Source organism: Orbicella franksi, chromosome 10, assembly GCF_964199315.1.
Source record: "Orbicella franksi chromosome 10, jaOrbFran1.1, whole genome shotgun sequence".
In the NCBI taxonomy this organism is placed as follows: domain Eukaryota; kingdom Metazoa; phylum Cnidaria; class Anthozoa; order Scleractinia; family Merulinidae; genus Orbicella; species Orbicella franksi.
In genome coordinates this window covers 23,978,338-24,001,811 of record NC_138154.1, presented here as the reverse complement: position 1 = coordinate 24,001,811, position 23,474 = coordinate 23,978,338, and the positions used below count along the sequence as shown (strand labels likewise).

General features: G+C 39.9%; 2 protein-coding genes, 1 long non-coding RNA gene and 1 pseudogene across 10 annotated transcripts in view; 2 read left to right on the top strand and 2 right to left on the bottom strand.

Annotated features, from left to right (window-relative positions):
• Positions 1–7,369, bottom strand: part of LOC145500591 (NLR family CARD domain-containing protein 4-like) — a 53,540-nt gene extending 46,171 nt beyond the window's left edge. For 3 of the 8 annotated variants that reach the window (XR_014051116.1, XR_014051122.1, XM_081480113.1), the window contains exons 1-4: positions 7,013–7,031; positions 5,987–6,038; positions 5,174–5,327; positions 1,310–1,435 (exon numbers count right to left, since the gene is read on the bottom strand). The gene's annotated coding sequence lies outside the window, so the exon portion shown is untranslated. Of the gene's footprint in view, positions 1–1,309; positions 1,436–5,173; positions 5,863–5,986; positions 6,039–7,012; positions 7,052–7,301 lie in introns of those variants that run through there. The other 5 variants (XR_014051118.1, XR_014051120.1, XR_014051119.1 and 2 more) reach the window with 5 other exon arrangements.
• On the top strand, positions 6,298–9,410 carry LOC145500138 (uncharacterized; annotated as a pseudogene).
• Positions 9,411–9,492: 82 nt separating this feature from the next.
• Positions 9,493–13,645, top strand: LOC145500592 (uncharacterized). Its single transcript, XR_014051123.1, has 3 exons — positions 9,493–9,689; positions 13,088–13,180; positions 13,457–13,645. It is a non-coding gene; the product is annotated as an uncharacterized LOC145500592 (long non-coding RNA).
• Positions 13,646–14,756: 1,111 nt separating this feature from the next.
• Positions 14,757–18,179, bottom strand: LOC145499710 (GDH/6PGL endoplasmic bifunctional protein-like). Its single transcript, XM_081479236.1, has one exon. It carries the CDS (start codon positions 18,136–18,138, stop codon positions 15,634–15,636), a length of 2,505 nt encoding a protein of 834 aa, XP_081335362.1. The 5' UTR covers positions 18,139–18,179; the 3' UTR covers positions 14,757–15,633.
• Between the last annotated feature and the right edge of the window lie 5,295 nt (positions 18,180–23,474).

The following is a 23,474-nucleotide window of genomic DNA, read 5'->3' as shown; positions in this document are numbered from 1 at the left end:
AGTGCTAAGTTACCATTTGTAACTAAAGGTAGCAACCATCTCGTGGGAAAGAGTGGTGAAGATTCGTCAACTCTAATTGAATTTACTCCCTTGTGAAAAACAAGAGTGTCAAATTACCCTTTGTAACTAAAAAATAAAAATATCTCATTATATTTGCATGCAACAAGAACAAAACAATCGTCACCTGCACTTACTATTGCAAACGTTAGAACTGTTTTAAATCTAAATAATCTCGTCTCCTCTAAAACATGTCCTAAGAACTAGAAGTGACGATTCGTGACCTCTAATTGAATTTACTCCTTGTGAAAAACAAAAGTATCAAGTTACCTTTGTAAGTAAAAATAAAAATATCTCATATCTACATGTAACTCACAAACTGTTTCAAACCTCAAGGCTCATCTCGTTCATAACTAAAATCCTCAGCCTAATCCACAGAAAATGTCGAAGTAAGCCCAATATATGAATACTTCTTCCTCTTTTATAGAAGAATAAATATGGCCGTTCTAAACTGTGTCGGGATCAGATCTTCTCACATACCATTTACCTTTACGACAAGAAATTTGATTGGCCGTTTATAGTAGATCCAATCTGATTGGTGTGACATACATACATCTCTCACTCACTCACTCACTCACTCATCCATTGACCCGTGCATAACATACCTGATGCGCTGACTAAGAGGTATTTTTTTTACAGAAAAATAACTCAAAAATTGATAATAAAGCCTTTCCAAAGTACCGAACAATTAACAGTAAAATGAAAGTACTTCAAAGTCTTATCCACAATTTAAGCTCTTTAATAATAGAATAAACTTAATTAAACATCATGCCCGCCAACTCTGACAATTATCCTTGATCTGTAACTAGTAAGTATTTGTTGACGGGTATTTCTTCATTTAACACAAGTATTCCATATTTTATGTGAAAAATTTGTTGTTGAGTTCTTGGAACATCTGTAACTGAGTAACCAGGCATTACATCAAACAATGAAAAACTAGTTTGCAGGCTATTCGCAAATTAAAGATGGATGGAATGCCTAGAGGTTCAAAGTCATCACAAACGAAATGGCGTGTTTTCATCACTGTTTTAGGGGAAATCCTAAATCTCCGGAATTTTTACTCCTGGGGATGGAAAGCAGCTGCATTATTGTTAAATTAATATGAAATAGTTTTTCTGTTTTATTCCGAAAAAAGCTCTGATTTTGCAGAGGATACAGATGTTAGCGAATTATGTGGATCTGCACCACCACATCCTGTCAGATGCCCTGCATTAACAAAGAAGCAGTTTCAGAACCATCACTACTACAGTACCTGCCAACTCTCACACCTTGGATGGGAGTCTTGATCTTACTCTTCTATATCAATATAATAACACCTGGCTTTACAATCTTGACCAAACAAGGTTGCTAGTAAGAAGCTCAACAAAGAGATGCCAACCTGAAAAAATTGAAATTCGCTTCAAGAGATTGCTGACTTTAAGAAACATTAAAAATAGAGCTTTGCCAACTCCATCACAAAACCATCAAATAAATCGCATGTATTCCAAAAATTTCCCCCCAAAAAGGCCAAAAATTGGCCAAAATAGGTGTGAAAAATGTACTACAAACAATTGCCCAGGCTACATTAAGTGAGATGCAAACAAGCAACCAGAAGAGAGTCTTACAAAGGAAAGATTAAAATTCTTGACCTTCAAGATCAATGGAACAAGTTGCATGACAGAAACAGAAAGTTTGGAGAATTCCGTATCAAAACACTGAGAAAGATATCAAAAGTAAGCTATTACAGGAACCTGGGAGCTAGAGCTGCCAACTCCAAACCCAGGTAGCAAGAGCACCCCAAAAGCCTGCCCTACCTGCAACCCAGCCACGGGCCCTGCCCGCCATACCCAGCCCCAGCCCAAGTACCCTTCACACAGAGCCAGGAGCTCAGTCAGTGGAAATAATAAAAATAATAACAATAAAAAACAATAATAATAACAACAACAATAATAATAAATAACAAAATAGCCATAAAAATACTAGTAAAATAATAATAAATAAGTTAATAATAATAATAAAGGGAGAGGAGGGTGAGAGAAAACACTAAAAAACTCCAAAACTGATTAAGAAGCCCTGAACACTAAGCACAGTAAAACTACGACCACATGTAAAGGTACACGTATAAATTGCAACAATAAACCGCTGACCCGGGGGCCCAGGAAACTGCTCCGCACCAGGCCTACTACAGTAACGCAAACCCCAGCAACAACAACAAAAAAACGCCACAGCATGCCACCAAAAGTGCTAATAGACACCAACCCCACGCCAACTACCAAGCAACACACTCCTCATCGTTAACTAGGTTAAATAAGTATATTTAACCTAATTATATGCTTATCACCAGTACAAATTTAAGATTAAGCCCATAGTGATAGACAGAAATTAATTTTCACTATGAAGCTTAACTAAAGCTTGAGCTTCAGCCTAACTTAAGCTTATGGTACCTTATTTATCATTATCTCAAAGAATGGCGAAAGTTCCTTGAATACAACAAAAAACAACAGCAAAAAATGTTAATTCTGACAATTGAGGGACGATTTAGAATGATGGACGATGGAGAAGCTTGCAGGGTGCCATTGGATGTTTTGGGACTATTAACAAATGAATATGCTTTTGGCAGGAGATTTAGGTCATTCTAGGTTAGTCAGGCTTTGTGCTCATCCTCTTACCGGTATTTATTAAAGTGCAACTAACCCCCAAAATGACTTTTTGCTTATGTAAGTCTCCGCATTCTTCTGATCACCACTGTGAAAATTTGTCCGTAAAATTGGCATTTTCTGCAGCCACAACTGAGAAATAGCGAAGAATGGGGCTAGTTGGCCGGTGACACCATCAAAGGACTAACAATGTTTTGCTTTTGAGAAGAATGTATGCAAACATGTGATAGTGTGATTCAAAATCATCGCAGAATGTGAGGAAGATGTGTTTTTGGAGGGATTACGGCATGCTGAGGAGAGAGCAATCCTCTTCATTCAACACCTCTATCTCAGAGACACTTAAGTCCAGAAGCGAGAAAAAGACAAAAGAAGTGTGCTGACTTGTGGAAAGTCGGACCCGCCCAGGATCCATTGAGGAGGTCTTCGATCTCGGGTTGCAGCTTAAAATAATGGAGACAAGTGTAGTTTTACAGCAAATTATATGCATCAAGTTTTTTTGTCCTCGAAATGGAGAGCTTTCTTAAACAAATAGTCAATGACAAGTACATTCTATAACGAGGTGATTAAGATTAGTGAGACTTCGAACTACAGAACTAGCTATTTGTGGATTTTATATACAGCCACACAAACGAGGTCGACAATCAGTGCTTGAGTTTCTCAAAGACCCTTCTGCATACACCATTGTTTTGTTCTTTGAGCAATGAAATATATCTCAGTTAACTTATTACAAATCAAGTATTGATAAGTATATGGGCAAAGTAAAACTAACAATTAATTTTTAGATTTGACTTTGCCGACGGAGATTTTAGCACTGAAAGGAAGCTAAAGAATGAGTTTGTTTTTGACCAAAACACAACATTCAGATTATTAGTGAACGTAAAAACAACTTTTAAAACAAAAGAACAGTGAAGGAGAAGTGCATTCATTTACATGTAACTGATACCATACTGAACCTTTTGTCAAGATCTTGTCAAAGGATTTTCACTTACTAGTTTGAAAAATGCAAATTTGTGTAACTCACAATGTTCATGCTCATACACACTAAACTGACTTTGTATACATATGGTCGGTGGGCAATAATGAAGCAAAAAGACAAATTTGTTCACATTTTTGAATAATTAGCAGAAAAATATGCTCTCATTGTTATGAACTATCAAGGGTGCAGTAAGAGTACTAAGTCTAAAAGAAGTGTTGTATGTTGATTAGTAGGTTAGCCAAATGGCCAGGCAAATTGTCGATAGTGACTTGCAGTGTGGCGGGCTTGACTGGCGACCCACACTTCAAAATCGTAAAAAATATCTACAGCGTTGCCATGATGGTCCTAATCGTAACTAGACAGTCTCCCAATTGTATTGCTAGATAATACAGTTCTTTCATTTAAAAGTCTTGTCCATTTTTTATAAAATATGAAGCACAAAAACCCCAAATTTATATGCTTCCACAGAGCTCAAAACCCAGTCAAATGTCTAGAGTGATTTTAGCCAGGTCCTTCAATGATGTCACCAGAAGCCTGACCCAGATCCCACTATGCTCAGTCGTGGGCACATAAATAACAACTTTAAAGGCCTGTGAGAACACAGGGATTTTATTAATCAAGGTAATTTTTTCGCTTAAGTAATTGGGAAAACTAGTAGATTTCATTAAAAGAAAAAAAATTGGTGGTTAGTTGCACTTTAAGCTTTTGTTATAACACCTTCAGCCTTGCATGTATAATTGTAAAATATTCTACAATAATTGATTTTGTACCCTTTCCTCTGATCTTGTGCTGCTGCATTAGATAAAGAATACCTTTCTATGTATATTTTTTGGGCCACATCTAAAGTGTGGTTTTTTAGAGGTTTTTATATCTGGCATAGCACAGGTTCTAATTGTTACAACCAGTATTTGTAATGTGTAGTTCCAGAAAATATCCATATCCCCACCACGGAGGGAATTTCACGTTTTAATCCAGTTGTCTCGTCCAGAGTGGCTGCTTTTAAAAGAGGTTCGACTGTGTATTTTCTACAGAAAAATAGTGGACTTTGTCATTATGTTACATCTGTCTACAAAACTTCAGCTGTTCACAAAGATAACGATTTCAGCAACAGACAGCTATTTAAGTTATATCACAGGCGTAGAAGACGAACGCACTCATAATTTTTTATTCCCACTAATTTTAAACTAGATTGCTTCAATAGATCTTTGTTCTCGCTACTATCATTAGTGATTTTCTATGTTATTGTTACCATCGCCACATTCGTACAACTCATTGTCCTTATTATAATTATTCGTTTCAACTACTCCGCTTTTTATATCACGCACATTGGATTATTTTCTTTGTATTTCCTGACAATGCTGTAGATCGGCGAAAGATTGGAATAAAAGAATAAGAGTTGCTCAAGGCCTCACTCAAATCGCTTATGTAATCATCCAACTGAACATGCGACTGAAAGACAACTTCAAACCCTTATAAAAGACGTAGTTTGTATACATTTACATACCTGGCAGGCTTGGGTCTCATAAAACAACGTACAAACTTCAAATTAAAGAATCTTTCTGTTTCAAAAACCCTTCTTTCCTTCCGCACGCTCCTCGTGTTCAGACACTTGATTACTCTGCACTTTCCACCACCTTCCTACCGATCTCGCCCAGAGCCTAACGACATTAACGACATTTTAAAACCAGTACTGGGGTGTACTGGGCATGGGCAGGGTCTCGTCCCAGTCCCATCTGGTTAGCAGGATATGCTCCTGGGCTGGGAACTGTTTGCCTCCTGGGTTGGTTTGATCCCCGGGGGGGTACTTTTGGAATTTCTGGGTGGGGATGTGCCGCTGGGACTCTGGAACCCTTATATTAGCCTAAACCAGAGCTAGTTGAGCTGAATTTTGCTACCCTATACTAGAGTGAACTCCCCAAATCCCCCCATCTATCGACACTGTTGAAGCTGATTTGCGTAAATTTAAACTTGCCGATTTGAGTTTTTTATCAGTATATTTTTGTGTGGCAATTCCTGGTTTCCTTAGTCTAGATAAAATCTTCAACCAACGAGTTAGTTTTGTGAAAAATTATACCTATTCTAGACCCAAACGCTCTGATTTATATACCCTATCCTAAAGTAAACTGCTTGAAAACCAGGCCCTTCACAGCGGCACATACCTATATAGCCCATATATGGCAGTGCCCCCCCCCCCCCGGGGTTTGATCCACAGCACACCGACCACTCCCTTTCCTTCTCCACTGGACGTCACAGGGGCGTAGCTAGGATTTTTCAAAGGGGGGGGGGGGTCACACTGTGTCAAAGTGAGGTTACTCACTAGATTGTCGTGTCGTTTTCGCCACCTGTTGCCCTGCAAACAGCTGCCGCGCCTGAAATTTGAATTGACCAATCAGGATTCAGCAGGCGGAAGAAAATTTATTGCCTGACATCAATGTGCGTTAACAGGAAGGCATTGAAATCAGGCAACTTTTCTCCCTGAAGATGGCATTAAGGGACCGGTCATTATTTATCGCCTGGGGTGGGGGTGGGGGGCCGGAGGATTTTGGGGGGGACCACATGGTTTTCTGAGAAACGGAAGGGGGATCAGGCGTAATTGACAGGCACAAAGGGGGGGACCAGAATAAGAAAATGGAATTTCTGGTGGCGGTGGGATCTCCATGAATATTTAACATATAAAACCATGTCAAATGATCGCCTCCTTTTTACGAAAATATGCTATTTAATTATATAATAAAATAATCAATTGTTGTGCATGTAGTATCAGTGACAATGGATTGAAACTGCTTAAAATCTTTGACATTTCAAATATCAAAGTTCCATGTTTCAAACTCGTTTATAGAGAATCGAATAGAGTCAATGGAAAAGAGTCAACAGAAAAGTTCATTGAACGCGGCCGAACGACGCGGAATTATTAAAAACAACAACAGCAACAAGAAAAAATATACATATATCATAAAATGTGTTCTTTGTGTGTGACTGTTTCACCATCCAAAACGTTTGGATTTCTTGTAACGTTTTAGTCATCCAAAACGTTACAAGAAATCCAAAACGACGTACAAAATCTCAAGGAAAAAGTTAAAGACACGGAGGAGCTTTTTCACTGTGAACCCACAATTATCAGAGAAAACGTCAAATGCTTAAACGCCAAGCTTCCACTGAGTCTTATTGAAAGCAACAGGCTTAAGAGACAAAAACTGTCTAGCCAAGGCCCTAAGTCGAGGCTAGACGGCGATGATGAAGATTTTATAGCAAAGGCAATAGAAGACAAAGCAAGCTATCACGGCAGACGGCACGATACGGTTCTGTACACCGGTCAGAGAGTAAAGAAGAAAAACCTGCTTACCATAGCCAAATGCCGGCTTGAACAGCGCGGGAAGAAGTTGATACATTCAGCTACAACAGTGTACAACAGGGCCAGACCACGAAACAAAAGAAGCCTGCAGGCGAAGCGACATACTGGCAAGGGTCTTTTTTGCTGGAAAAGAACACCCAAAGGCGAGGAAAAGAGTAATGAAAACACCCATTACTAAAGAGCCCACGTAAAGAACATCAAGAAGCGATTTTGGGGTGCACGAAATGCAGCTGAGAATAGAAAGTTTCGCTTCATGCGAAGCATGGATGACAAAGCTTACCTCTGACCTGGGACTTCGGAGCGTTTTGAGAAAGCACGTAATCTAAGGATCTTGACCCTTTCAGATAACGAGAGAGCAAGAAAGTTGCCAAAGTATGATTGGCTGGAAAAGATGGTCTATGTGACTCCCGGATCACATCGCATCTTCACTAAGTCTAGCATCATGGCCGACAATGATGAGAAGCTTATAACTAATGATGATCGGCACCACGTGATCGTTCGGCCGAAGGCAATAGTTGGATCCTCGGGGAGTGTCTGGACAAGCGAAACAATTCGCTAGCGACACGAGGATCTAACAGCCTTTGAAGTTGAAAAGACAGGAACAAACGCTGAATATTCTCTTGGATTTCGCAAATGCTGTGCTAGATTGCACGATAACTTATTCTAGTACCACGATATGACAGAGGTGGAAGAGGTGACAAAATTTCAGAAAAGCAAAACTGTAAGTTTTTCGTTTATGAAAAGCAAAGAGCAGATCATCTAAAACTACGGCTGGAAAAAATGCTTCACTTGTCGGAGGTAACGGAAATGTCTGAGCACAATAAGTCTTTGCTTGCCTGTCGTATGATGCCGACCATCAAAGGCATTTTAAATGTTATTGACGAAGTAGCAAACAGTGATGGCTCAGTTGACACTGGAGATTCCAGAGTTGAATCTATTTTGAAAGTAAGCAATGCTTGCAAACAGGGCCTTGAAATAATTAGCGATCTCTGCTTGCCACCCGTGAAGCCAAGATGGGCAGATCTGACAGATGCCGGACCTGGTGTTGGCGTTTCTAAATATGAAGTTCGCTTTCGCGGTGCTGAGCTGGGTCGAATTCACAACTCGGATTACCGAGTACGATGCCACCGCTTGAGAGGTGACACCTGGCAAGGCGAGGCCGAACGAACAAACTCGGCCATTTCAGACGCTCTTGTTGACGGTGCAACGCTGGAATGGGAGAAGTACCGTCGATTCGAAGATCTCTCTGAAGACGAAATCAAGGCCATGTCTCTCCATTCCCACGAAAAGTACGAAAAAGAGCGCATGGAAAAAAACGCTTGGCATGTTTGCAAGCAGGTCGCCGAAAGGATAGACGACGCCCCTGTCCTGAAGAATTACATCAGTAGTAGGTTGAGTGAGTCTTCCGAAGAGTTGTTCTTTTTTAATGCTTCTGAGCTTAATGCGTACCGAAATGCTTCAGAAGACAGTAAGGCCGAAATACCTGGTGCGGCCTATTTTAGAAAGATAGAGAGCTTTATTGAGGACCACTATGTCCGAGGAGAGCCCTTTTTTGAATTTTGTCGGGATGCCTGTAATAGCCAAAGAGATGCAAGCTCCATACTCTGTTCCTGGTGTACCAACAACAGATGGGTGGGACCAGTAACAGAGAGAATCTCCCAGCCTTTGCCAGACAAAGAAAATCCAGGACATTTTATGGATGTGTACGAAAAGCCAACAACAGATCGTACTCAAGACGATTATCAACCGAGGAAATTTCTGAAGGACTTGTACGAACAAAACGCTATCTCTGCGGACAATATAATCCAGACACCGTCGCTGCTTTCTGTGCTACCTACAATGTCGAGGAAAAGCATGTCATTGAATACCTTGGTCATCTAAATGATATAAACATCAGGAAGGATATTAGAACAAGGGAGGCTAACGAGAAAAGAAGATTAGAAGAGGAGCTAACATACAAGGATTACAAGTGGGGCACACTCATTGAGAATGGAAAAGTTGAGAAGCTGAAGGTGAGACAGCTTGACCTTTACCTTAAAGAACATGGCCTGACCACTGTTGGTCTAAAGCTGGACAAGATAAAGGCAATTCGCTGTCATTACTTTAGACAAAAAGTACAGGCAATGGAAATGAGTTGTCCAGCAGCGAAGAAGAGAGTGAAGAATCAGAGGCGGAGTCTGATGACGAGTCAGATGACTACGAGAATACCGAACAAGATTTTGTCATTGCTGACCTCGATGAACAGTCAACTGTTCGTATACAAGATCTAACTTTTGTACCAGATGAGCAAATAGCTGAAGTCACGGTACAAGCACACACTGAATGAAAAGCCAAAAAAGCAAAAAGAAAACAAGAAAACAAGAAAAAGTGGAAAAAAAAAAAAACAAAGGCTGATCTAACACTATAGATCAACAGAATAGTCGTCTCATTTCACTCATTTTTGCCCTTCCAGATGGCAGAATTACTGCTGAATATGACATGCTCATAGGTACTTGGTGGACTCTTATTAAATTTGCACTCTATTAAAAAAGTAACTTTGCACTGTTCAACCATTTGAGATTGTTATATTGCTGCATGCCAGCTGACAACAGATAATGGGATCCAGACTAGAAAAAGACACGGATCAAGAGACACTTTTGAGACTGCGGGATAAGGGTCTCATTATACTGTAAGTACATCATAGATTGAAATTCTACCTGAATGTTAAAAAACACTGAATATATACACCTCAAAAGTTGAATATGGGTGCGAAGACATGGAGGGGGATCACTTCGGTGATATAACATTCAAAGGGGGGATCGGCTAAATTTCGTCGTGTTCAGCCCAAAATACTCCGCCCCCCCCCCTCCCCCCCCCCCCAACCAGGCAATAAATAATGACCGGTACCTAAAGACTCACGGAAAGGGATTTACAATTGCAAAAACTGTCAGATTGTAAAAAGTAAGTCAATAATATCAAACATTTTGTGAAAAGTGAACTGATCAACATGACAAGGGCGTGCACATGCTGAGTGACTAGCGGTACAGCTTGCTTTTTTACTATCAGTTGATTACTCCGTGGGCAAGCCTGGGACAAAGAAAAATGTCGACGTCATCGTGAGTCATTGTGGGCTGTTTCGAAAACGCGGAGTGCGGAGTACGGAGTGCGGAGTGCGGAGTACGGAGTCTAATAAAATAATGATAATAATAATAATAATAATAATAATAATAATAAAAATAGAAATAAACAACATTTAAAAGTGAATTAAAATGATAATTAAATACATAAATAAACTAGAAATAGAAATTTAAGACATAAAAATAATGATTATTAAAAGATTCACACCGCCTGAGGTGGACTGTTCATATTCAGTCCAAATGGTATTTTCAACTCACGATTTTCATAGTTAGCAATTCACTTTTAGGAAAGAAAAAGTAAAGAACAGTCCAGTTTTGACCATGTCTAGAAAATGTCAGAAATTGCACCTTCAACAACTAGTCAACTGAGCGTCCTAAAGTTCTCGCAATTTGATTGATGAAATCCAAACTAAAACCTTTTTCAGAGGCTAACTTATTCCTAGTTCCCCGTGTTTCAACTATTTTCAGACCCAAATCATTTTCACGACGTGAATAGCATCTTTTAGCAATTTTTTTCTTTGTTTTGCGTTAAAAGCCTTCAGTGTAGTGTGTAGTAACCTTACTTTATTTCCAAATTGAAATCAGTAATTTTCGACCGGAGAAGATATTAAATTCCAAAAAAATACATGGCCGCAGTTGCACGTGGAATTGGCGGGACAAGCGGCGCTGCCAGTTAAATAGCTTTTCGGGGGAAATATTTTATTTTTAGAATTTGTCCTCTCAAAGTGCAACTTTACCTGTGTATTTATTTGTCTCTTTATTTGTCAATCCATATTTTTTTATCTTACTATTTTTCAGCGCTGAAAAAAGTTTCAAGATTTTAGTTTGAATTTCATGAATCAAACTGCGAGAACTTCAGGACGCGCAGGTGACAAGTTGTTGAGTGGTTCAAGGGTTGATTCACAAGGGCAGTTTATTTTTGAAAGCAAAGCCTGAGTTTGTTTCGAGGCAGCACGGCTTTCCAAGGAAACCTAAGGTGTAATTTTTCAAAATTTTCTAGATATGGTCAAAACTGGACTGTTCTTTACTTTTTTCCCCAAAAGTGAACTGCTAACTATGAAAATCGTGAGTTGAATATACCATTTGGACTGAATGAAATATACGCGATATGAACAGTCCACCTCAGGCGGTGTGAATCTTCTAATAATCATTATTTTATTTCTTAAATTTCTATTTCTAGTTTATTCAGGTATTTAATTATTCTCTTAATTCATTTTTAAATTTTTTTATTTCTATTTTTTTTTATTTCTGTGTTTAATTTCTGACTTATTTTTTTGTAAAAAAATACCTCTTAGTCGGCGCGTCGGGTATGTTATGCACGGGTCAATGGATGAGTGAGTGAGTGAGTGAGAGATGTATGTATGTCACACCAATCAGATTGAATCTACTATAAACAGCCAATCAAATTTCTTGTTGTAAAGGTAAATGGTATGTGAGAAGATATGATCCCGATAGAGTTCAGAACGGCCATATTTATACTTCTATAAAATAGGAGGAAGTATTCATATATTGGGTTTACTTCGACATTTTCTGTGGGTTAGGCTGAAGATTTTAGTTCAATGAACGAGATGAGCCTTGAGGTTTGAAGCAGTTCGTGAGTTAGTAGTACAGTATGCAAATGCAACGAGATATTTTTATTTTTAGTTACAAAGGTAACTTGATACTTTTGTTTTTCACAAGGAGTAAATTCAATTAGAGGTCGCGAGTCATCGCTTCTAGTTCTTAGGACATGTTTTAGAGGGGACGAGACTTTCGATTTGAAACAGTTCTAACATTTACAATAGTAAGTGCAGATAACGATTGCTTTGTTCTTGTTGCATGTAAGTATAACGAGATATTTTAGTTACAAAGTGTAATTTGACACTTTTGTTTTTCACAAGGGAGTAAATTCAATTAGAGCGGACGAATCGTCACCACTCTTTCCCACGAGATGTTTGCTATCTTTAGTAACAAATGGTAACTTAACACTTGTTTTTTTATATGGGAGTAAATTCAATTAGAGCTGAGAAGTTATCGGCTATTGTTTCCAGGATATTAAACAAAAAAGAAGCTTTCATTTCTGGACGGTTTTTACGTCTCTGCAGTAGCAGTTTAATAGTTTTATTTGATGACATTCATTTCAGTCCGATATTTTTAAAGGTAAAAAGTATGAAAACTGCTCAAATGCTCTTTGAAGACTGCGCGTCACCAAGTTAAAGTACAATTTAATTAAATCAGACTTTCAACGTGTCAGGGTTTTTTTTCTCTTTCTTTCTATTTTCGGTGAAGTTGTGTTGTGTTGTGTAAAGAGGTAAACTTACGACTCGTATAAAATGCGAAAAAGTGTCTAAATTAACTTGAGTATTTTTGAGCAAAAATTCCTCTTGGGGGTTGGAAGGGTTAATTGATCGGTGAGTGAGGGAGTTATGCATGTGCGCGTGTCATACCAATCACAGTGCGGGTTGTATCAAAGAACGAATCAAATTGCCTGCTAGAAAATAAGATGGTATCTACATTAATCTGGAGACGTGTCAGATTACTTTAGTTTGTTCAGTCAAACATTTTATGGCTTACTATTTAGCTATCTTACCATGACCGATGTAACATCGCAACCAAAAAAACTTGTCAAATTAACCAAATCATTACTGTACCATGAATGCTCCTATCTCCGACACTTCACACAAAAAAATAACTCTTGCACGCCTTGCGTGCCTATGTTTTTTTTAAGACTCCGCACTCCGCACTCCGCACTCCGCACTCCTTGTTTTCGGAACAGCCGTCATTTTGTGACTCCATGGCCAAGCATCTAATTTTCCGCTTGGGGTCCGGCGTGGCAACTCACTTGTAGTTCGTCGAGTATCGCTAGATAGGATAATAGTTGTGTTACATTGAACAAAATATGCTGTTCTTCGTCAAGTTAACTATTAGAAGAGGCCAAAGCAACTTTAACATTGTCTTTATTTTTTTTTAGCTGTGAAGAAAAAGGCTATTATGGTGTCATTTCGGTAGGACAGCTCAGTTTTGACTGCTACTCGTACTGTTGGCGCAGCCGCCGTATGCAAGGGTAGGTTGTTTACACAAGGGGGAGGCATGGGCCCCGAAGCACCCCCCTCCCCAGCTACGCCCTTGCGTCATCAAATTCTGTTTATAATATTCATCCTGATTTGGCTAAAAAAGCACCTCAAAATATGTTTTCTTCCAAGTTTTAAGCTCAGTAGCATCCTTCAGTTTGAAAGAAGAGCATTTTTAAACCAAGGTTTCACACCACACAACAAATTATTATGCTTGCTGTCACAGACGATAATTTGAGAAAAATGACTAATTCCACGATTTTGATCAGTCTTTCAGGCACAAACAGGGAAAGGAAGAAGGGAAGGGCAGAATTTGGAAAAAAGCTTATCATCTATGAAGGTACCATGGGCATTACTGGAAGATCAAGACCTCGTTATAAGAGCTTATAAGGGTAGGACCCCCAAACATTTTCCAGCTCTTTGGGCCCCCAATAATATTTGGGACTTCGTGTATGTGTAAGGGGATGGGTGGGGGGGGAGGGGGGAGGGAGGGGAGGGAGAGAGAGCTATCTTGACTCCTCTCCTAGAATAACAGTCACAGTGCATAACGATCATAGTCAATTACATTTTATTTTCTATATTTACATATTTTACTCCATTTTCTTCTGTTCCTCACACATTTTTTTTTCTTAATAGCCTAAAAGATATGGTAAGTAGATCGTCAAAGGTCTGGACCAATATAATAATTACTTTCAGACCTGAAGGTGTCTTTGATTAAGCTTTATTACCATATGAACCAGGCAGACATCAAAGACAATATGTGCTTGGAGCTCACTGCTACGTAAACTGTTCTGCAAGACCACTGCTAGGGTGTAAGTTGCAATTAAAAATTTACTACGGACCACAAAGGGCTCTCTAAATTGTTTTTCCAGAAATATTTATATCTGCCCATATTTAAAGGAAGATCATTGGAAATTTAAAGGGGGGTTTCAAGTTTTTTGAGGAAAGAATGAAGGTTAACTGGAATTTCTAAAGGGGTGCTGGGGCAGGGGAGGGGGTCAAATAAAAAAAAATCCCTCTCAGGAAAGGATGTGGATTTTTTTTTCCTGAAACAACAGACAATTCCAACAAATGATCTTTCATATATTCACTTGTAAACAACATGCTATCATCAGATTTATGGAAGGTAATTAGGTTAAGTGTGTTCCAATCAAAAAAATCTAAGAACAGCTGATTTTCTTAGAGCAGTAAGTTCAAAAAAAAAAAAATGTGCGAATGTGGTTGTTTATAGTGGTCAATGCGCTTAGCTACACCTAGCTAGTTCACAGGCATGCCACTTTAAATGAAGGAAACAAATATACAAACTAAATGTAAAAGGTTTAAAAATCCCAACTGGCAGGGGGCAGACCAGTTGCCTATTTACAAGCATGACCGAGGAGTTGAACTAGGGTCTACCGAGAAACAACTCCAGCTGAGTGGTCAGAACGGGACTTGAACCTGCGACCTTTGGATTTCAAGTCTGGCGCCCTAACCACTCGGCCACACTGGCTCTGTAAAGTCAAGTTTCAGTAGCATGGTGAGGTTACTCTCTGCTATTTTTGGGTGAGCAAAGTGACCAGTTAACCCCCCCCCCCAAAAAAAAAGTCTTTCAAAGAAGTAAGTGACACTGTTAGATACTTCACATAATAATCACTTTAAACTCATCAATGTTTTGAGATTTCTAAGCAACAAGTTTCTTGAAGAGTTCACACAAGGGGACTGGTTGCAGAGGAATAGTCCCTTGAAGTGTTTATGTGCGTAGATTAAGTATTGCACAGAAACATACCAGACACTAGGGGCAAAAGGTAGCATCCTTTCAAGCTGCAGCTTTTCCAAATTGAAACTGAAGTTATAAAATTAACAAATGAACGTAGCATTGAAATAAATCAGAACCAAAAACTGCATATTGTTCAGCTATTACTCAGTGCTTGTTTTTTTTGTTTTGTTTTTGTTTTTCCTCATTTTGAGATTATCATAACAGAGTTGTCAATTGTTTTTGGTAAAATTCTATCAAATACTCTCATTGTAGGAACACTCCATACAGCTGCTTTTCCAACATCAAAATCGTCTTCCCAAGCTGAGCTGTGAGCCGACATCTTGAAATACAATTCATAAGAACTTATGGGAGCTTATCATGAGGATCTGTGATTGGTTTAATTTAATTTGGTTGCGGGGACTTGTCCCAAGAACAGTTCTCATGAAGAATTTTGAGGGTCCAATAAGAGACAGGGACTTGTTCCCTCATATCAAACTACACATACTGTAGTTTGAATCTGTTTGATGCAACTCGGATCTCAAAACTCAATTCTCAAAAGTATCATAGACCAAGTTTCTGTATTGAGTTTCAAGTCAAGACTGTCAACTTACATTTCACTACTACCATAACAGCTGATGGATGTTTCAACAAAAATTCTCCTTTTTTATTTTCAAGCACTTTTAAGGCCCTTGCAAACCATGTCTTTGGATTTTAGTGACTACCCAGAGCTTCACTGTCAATGTACCAGGTTAATTCTCCAGCAACTGGATGAATCCCACTCACTGGATAGTTCCAGGTATTTACATCACCACTTGAAATTGTCTTCACTATTTCCTTTTTTTGATCACCGAGAACAAGAACTGCTACAGTTTTTGCCCTGTTAAGGAAGCTTAATGTCATTGTCATTCTTTGTCTGATGTTATTGTCATGGCCACTTTCTGAAAGACGTATCCATCTGTCTGTCAGGTTAAGAACTTTTTGACGTGGAAACAGAGATGCAGTATGTCCATCTGCACCAATACCAAGAACTACAAAATCTAACTGATCTGTTCCAAGAGACCTCTTGAGTTCTGCCTCATAGTGCTCAGCCCCTTTATCATCCGGATGACACAGTCCACTTTTTAACATGACATTCATGTCATGAGCATTAAAGGGGGAAACAGGAACATACTGCAAGAGTTTGTGGTAAATTAAGTTAAAATTGGATTCTTTGCTGCTAATTGGCACACATCGCTCATCCACAAGCCATATATGGGTGTGTTGCCATGGGAACTCTTTGGCCATAAAAGCAAGGGTTTCATATAGTATCGCAGGGGATGTGCCACCTGACAAAGCCAAGTGAAACACTCCTTTCAGAGCAACAGCCCCAAGAGCATGGTCTATGATTTTGTCTGCTAGAGTTCTTATAACTTGGGATTTTGCTCCAGTCACTAGAGCATTTCCTCTAAACATCTTTCTTTTGTAAATGTGATTGTTTGATGTTTTAGATGATTGACAAAGTCCAGTTGCACCACAACTTCCATCAACCTCACTCCACAAAAACTGAACTCTTTCTCCTGATGTAACAAAATTTAACACATCCAAGTTTTCCTGGTCATACTGGCGTGGCACAACACCATTCATACTATCTAAAAACTGTGACCAGACTTTCCAGGAAGATAACAGGTCTTCAGTTCCAACAAATATGTTCCTTTGTTCATGATACACAGCAGATACTAGTGTTGTGTATGCATCAGCTGCGCTGTCTTGAATGAAAGTATCAAAATTGTTGACAAAACAACCAAACAGTTTTTGCATTTTGTTTTCAGCCCTTGTCACTGGAGAAAATAATTTGGGCTTGGGAAGAAGTCCTGAAAGATATATCCCAGGTTTTTGAAGTTTTTCTCCTTGGATATTAAAGACAATCTGTCTGACATCACATCTATCACCATTGACTGAGTTGGCGTGCAGTTTATGAACATTGTCCTTAAAGATTAATCGTACATATGCTGTACGCTCCTCAAGCTGCTTTCCAGATACCAAAATGAAAGGAACGCCATGCCATCTTGCATTGTTAATAAGCATTGTCACAGCAGCAAATGTTGGTGTATTGCTATTTTGATGTTGTTCAGTCTCCTGATGGTGGTGCATGCGATAGTCTCGGTACTGGCCAATAATCCCGCTCCATCTATTCATGGGTTTGATCTCTTTCAAAAGCCTTAGTTTGTTTTGCATGATGCTCTCTCTATCCCCAGAGCTCTTTGGTATCTCCATGGCAACCAAAGCAAGGAGTTCTGTCATGTGATTTTGCATCACGTCGCGGATAACACCATAATGGTCATAAAATTTGGTCCTACCCTTACAGTCGTTTTTCTCCTTCAAAACAATCTCCACCCTCTCTATGTGATCTTTGCTCCACAGATCTTTATATAAGTCCTGATTGTCAAAGCGAAACTGCAAGATCTGTGAAACTCCTGTTTTGCCAAGATAGTGGTCTATCCGATAGATTTCGTTTTCCTGAAAATATTGGGACAGGTTTTGAGCTAGCTCCATCGCAGAGGCCAAATCGGAGCCAAAAGGCTTTTCTAGAACAATACGCAGCCGTGTTTGTTTATCTCCACGCCGGCGACAGAATGAATCGATCCTTTTCGCGATGGCCGTGTAGGAAAATGGAGGCACTGACAAGTAAAATATCCGACCCTTCTCCCTTTCGTCTGGTGCCATATTATCCGTAATGATCTTACACAAAGATGAGTAGTCTTGGTCATCTTTTAAACGATGATATTGCTTGACACTTTCATCCACAAATCTCTCCTTCTCGATACTACATAAGTGTTCGCCTTCAGAACACTTCAAAGACTCTTCTAAGATGTGATCAATCTTCTTTTGACCTAACTCAAATTTATCACGAGCCGTAGGGTAGAATCTTAAGGTGTTTCCGTCATTTGTTTCCTGGATAAAAAGCCTGAAAAAGCCTTGCCACAAGTATCTTTTCGCGAGGTCTCCACTGGCGCCGATCAACACGATATTAGTCACATTTCGGTGATACAATTCAGATTGCTGACTATTTGTTGCGGAAATTTGTCTAGTGGAAAGTGAGAGTAGGACTATCGAAGTGAAATAGGCACTAACCAACAATATTCCTCGATATTTAGCTGCAAATAACGTGTTGGAAAACCCACTCCACGCCAGCGCCATATTGAAAATTTCAACTAGCCGAAGTCTCCACGCAGTCATCCGTTTCTGTAACGCAATATCCCACGTGGGGCATTGCGTGACAAAACAAAAATTGAAATAAATCTTATCAGGTTTTTCTTTATGTTACTACAGGTTTTCTTTTTGAGTTGAGAATAAAGGGATTTAAACAGATGATAGTGTTAGTGACACTTTCTTATTTTCTTTCCTCACTTTTCACCGCGGCATGGTTTCCGGTCAACGTGACTCAAGCATGTTTAAAAGTCATTTACCAAAATAGCGTGCATTCCAAGGTTAATATTTCGGAAAGTGTTGAAGGCAACAACGAGATTAGTGGTAAATCAGCCAAGAGGAACTAATTAGGTGACCAATTAATTACTTGCGAAAGTAATGGTGCACGTTATTACGAGGAGCACAACAGACTGAATGCACTCGGTGGACGCGTGTGTTGAAGTTGTCGCTGAACACTGATGCACTCACATATGGCCGCCGTAGAAACGTTAACTAGTGAAGTCCTTCAGGGAGAATTCGCCGACGGCTTCGACAGTTTGAATTACAAGACCGCACTGGACAAAGGCCGTTCTTTATACCCACTTGCGTGCTTTAACAGGAAACCAATGGAGCGAACAAGTAATATAAACAACAACAATATTTGTGGAAAATCGCCGATACAAGAGTTCACTTCAGATGGAGCTTTCCCTGCCCCCACACATGAACAGCGCTGTTGCGACGAATTTGCCGATGTAAACAGCGCGACGCTTTCAACACCAAGCCATCACCCTTTTAATTCTACAGAATGGTTTGAAGATTTTACATTTGAAAAATCTCCACCCGTCGATTACGCGGAGCCAAAGTCACCCAAAACTACCTACGAACGAAGTGCTTCAATGAAAGAAAAGGAAAGCGAAAGTTTGGCTGAAAATACTAACATGGTCGCTTTGGCAAAGAACGAGCCTTTAAGTCTAAAGGAAAGGATTTCCAATATTGACTTGAGTATAGAATGGCTAAAATGCGAGTTGACACTAATGCGAGCTCAAGATTTCTCGTTAAAACAACAGTTTGAACAGCTTTTCAAGGAAGTAATGGAATTTAAACTACGGATAGAAATGGAGAAGGACGATGAAGAACAATTCATCGAAGAGGAAATGTCATTTGAAGCAGAGTCCGACTGACTTCCAATCGTTACGAGTAATTTTGCTTATTTACTGCTTGTACATTTTGCCTTCAATACTAACACGAATATATCATAATTCTACCAGTTATTGTTGTAGCAATAGCAGGTTTGTGGGAAGAAATATTTCTTGGGTTCTTTGTTTACTGTTATGATATCATTAATTAAAAAAAGTTACACTCGGGTACGGGTCGCTGCAGATTAATTACCGCAGGGAATTCCATGCTACCGGATATCTAGGAAGGGGAAGCTCCCACAAACAGAATAAGAGTGCTGAATGGCTCCAACTAGTGTGATGCGAATTCAAGGGCAACTTGATTCTGCTGGATATCCACAACAAGCCAAAAATCCAATATTTCTTCGCTAGGCCAGGTTGCTATGTGCGTGAAGTGCTAGCTGATTTTAGACTGCGAAAGTATACCAGCGAGGGTATCTCGCGTGGGAAGAAAGCGTGGTCGCGCGCGCTTTGCGTATGCGCGAGGAAAGAGAGGAGATAGGTCAGTTAGGCTTTCACTGATGTACTCATTGTTTTACATTTCGCTCAGTTTTATAGAAAAAAGGAGGCGCAACTGATTTTTTCTATTATGAGTTATGTCTTTTCTAAATCTTTGTCAATGTGAAAAAGTTCAAAATTGTTCATTTTTCAGCAGACCATAAAAATTTCTACTGGGAATAACAACTCCCACTCTTCGAAAAGTTGTGCAACTTGTGTCATTAAATTATTTATAGAGTTTTGATGTTTACCTTTATATGACTAGAGAACATTTTTGCGGTTTACTTCGTTTTCAGTCAGATAATTTTAACATGCATTACTGTTACGTGTACCTGAGCTCAATTTACGGACGCTTAGAGCTTTTTCTACATTCTGGCCGCGCGCAAGTTTGAGCGAGAGAAAAAAAAAAATCGATGATACACTTTTTTGCTCTCGCAATTGACGTAGTATGTTGCAAAAATGACCACATAATTACCAGTTCCCAGCTGGTGTGATAGCTCAGTTGGTAGAGCACTGCGCCGGTATCGCAGAGGATCTCATTCAGGTCTTCAAGCCTCTTACGAGAGTTGCTCCGGGGGGGGGGGAGGGGGTACTCCAAGATAAAATTGGTAGGGGTGTGCGGCCCGCTTTCCAAAACACTTACCCTATTTATGACCAAAATCTATGATTTTCAATACCCTGACCCTAAATCAATACCCTGTTTCAGACCTGCCTTATACTTAGTTCCCTAGTTCAGACCGACGTTAAAGGCATCGTGAAGGGCGTTTTTTGATTTTGTTAATCGGTCTTATCGATAAAGACTGATAATGATGAAGAAGTGGCTTCTTCTAAAAACATACCCAATCAAGACTAGACTGCAAAAATCGATACCCTATTTATGACCAACACGGCTGAAAAACCCTAAACTTTGGGGCCGCACGTACCTATATAGCCCGTATAAGGGAGTACCCCCATCCCCGGGGAAGAGTTGCTCCACTATCTTAATCTACCATAAATTTCCAAAATTCACGGTCCTCGTTACTTTCGGAATTAGCAGCCTTTGGGGAAATTCTATGGTTTTTGTTTTAAAATGGCGTAACATGAACTGATGAAGCAAGAAGTGACAACGCTTTGTGGCATTAGCGATACCTTCCCTTATTGTAGAGTGCCTTTAGTACCGTCGTAATTTCGGTAGTTTCGGGATCGAGTGGGCTCGCTTCTTTCGGGGGTCGCTACTTTTGGAGAATACAAAAGCAAAAACCGATACAACGTGGGATGATATTTTGAAGGTGTACTATATTTCGGCTGGCCAAACCAGCCTTCTTCAGGTACAATGAAAATTTTACATTCCCAATGTACTAATGGGGTTTATTAGCGGGAACAATTTTTTGACGCACTTTCGGGGGTCGTACTTTGGGAAGTTTGCGGTATCTTATCAGACCTCAGGAAATTGTTTAGGTTACAGTTCTTTTAATATCACTCGCTTAATACGGCCATAGTCATTCCTTTCATTTAGGCTGACAACTCTTCCATGTCCTTCCAGAGTGCTTTCGGATGAGCAACACGTCCGTAATGGCAGTCAGAATTCCGACAGGGTAATGATCTATTCTCCCGTTCCAAATGTAGTCGAAATCAAGCAAATTCTGCAGAACTGACTCGCAGTCAACGCAATTAAATGCAGTGGCGGATCTAGGGGAGGGGCGGGGGGGGGCGGGGGCCCCCGTTATTTTGGGTCAAAAAAGAAGAAATGACTGAAGGAAGAAAAGCCGGCAGGGCAAGTAAAACAAAACCGTCCCCCTCCCCCCCCCCCCCCCCACCCCCGCCCCTTAGCCTGGATCCGCCACTGAAATGCGACCTGACCTACAAATTGGGTGCAAATGACAGATTATCTTCGCGACACGTTATGTTTATCAGGCGATTAAAGCAATTTTAAGATCAAGCAGATTGTGCGTCGAAAATATTTTAAGACGGAATTCACCAGAAGTTCGAGTAACAAGTGGACAAAAACCGTGCTTTGTACCAAGATTATTTACATCGTATTGCAAACTTCAGTACTGTTTTAAATATCTTCTCAAAAAAATCCTTTCTAGCAACACCAAACGTAGAAAACAAATGTTGAACTTCGCATGAATCAATTGAAAGTATTGGTGAAATGAAACTGGTGAATGAAATTTTACCTGCACAATTTCTCTGAACTTTAAAGGGAAATTGTTTTCGGTCAGTTATTTGAGGCAACTATTTATATCTTTAGCTTTAAGAAAATGTAAAAAGGACTTTAAAATACTTAAAATTATTCTGGCACCAGATTTTTGTCCACTAAGAACTGAAATTGCTCGATTTCCTATCGGATCTCGTCTTAAACTGTATTGGCTCAATCCGTCTCAGACAACAACCAGTATGCGTAAAGCTATAATCAAGCGAATGTCTGCGTTAGTTCAAGTGGCTCCCATTATGGCGTCGGAGCTTATATGGTAACGCAAATATAATATTTCTATTCTTCCCGGATGGAAGCCGGGGTTGCTGGTCCATCGTGTGGTTATCCCCAAGCGTTAATTCACCGGCACCCATGTATACACTGGGAGGCTCTGTGAGAGTTGTGTCTTGTTCGGAGCCCTCGGTCCTGAGTCCAGCGGGCTTTGGCCATGCATCACCTATGAGGAACGCTTTAAAAGTAACTAAATGATGTGCAAGAGACAACTGGGGGATTACATATCGTTGTACAGTGAAATATGCCTTTCTGTTTCTCCCTGTAGTGAGAATTCATCGTTCCGAACATTTCACAAAAGTCACAAGACAGTATACTCTTCGGAAAATCTCCCGCAAAATTTCTCAACATGCTGTAGCTTCTTCTTGAACGTTTCCAAAACGTTTGTTTTGGATTTCCAAACGTCTTTATTAAACTTAATCATGTAAACAAATTTAAACTCAATACATCTCTCCCGGTTTGTAAAACGTTTGTAGCGCTATCGACGTAGCTTTCAACTACCGACACTAAGTCAGTAAGTGACGTCTACACCAAAAGCCACATTTTCAGCATTCCCGATACACGGAGACGCTTTCGGAGGAGGGGTGTCTAAACACATTCAAACTGACTGAGATTTACCCTAACCCGTCCTGAAACTCCTACACAGTGCTACACTAGCATGTTTATGTTGACAGAGTTTAATTTATACCAGACCAAGAGACACAAAACCGATCTGAGGTCGGTTATTTTGCGAGTTGCGAAGTTGCGAGTTGCGAGGTGCGAGTTGTGAGGTGCGAGTTGTGAGTTGCGAGTTGCGAGTTGCGAGCTGCGAGTTGCGAGTTGCGAGTTACGAGTTGCGAGTTGCGAGTTGCGAGTTGCGTCAGACAAGGATTGGCGTTAACAATAAAAATAGCTGCTTAGAGAATTAGAGAACTCTTAGAAAACTATAAGCCTACTGGGCATCCACGTCACGTCCCACCCTACGGCCAACGAGAAGACTCTTCAAGCTTGCAGACTGGTCCCAACCAAGAGAAACAGCAACAGCTTTTCTGAGTCACTATACGCTTGAAAAAGTAGCAAGCGGTCACTACACGGCCCAAGTGGCTTTGCACTCATTTTCGCCGTCCTCCGCGAAAGTATCCACGCGAAACACGCGATATCATTTTTCGCGGTAGTGTATGTAGATTTAGCTTAGCTGAATGAATTTTTGTTTCCATTTATTTGAACATGGCGGTGCCCAACCAGAAAGCTTTTGCCTAGCCTGCAGAACA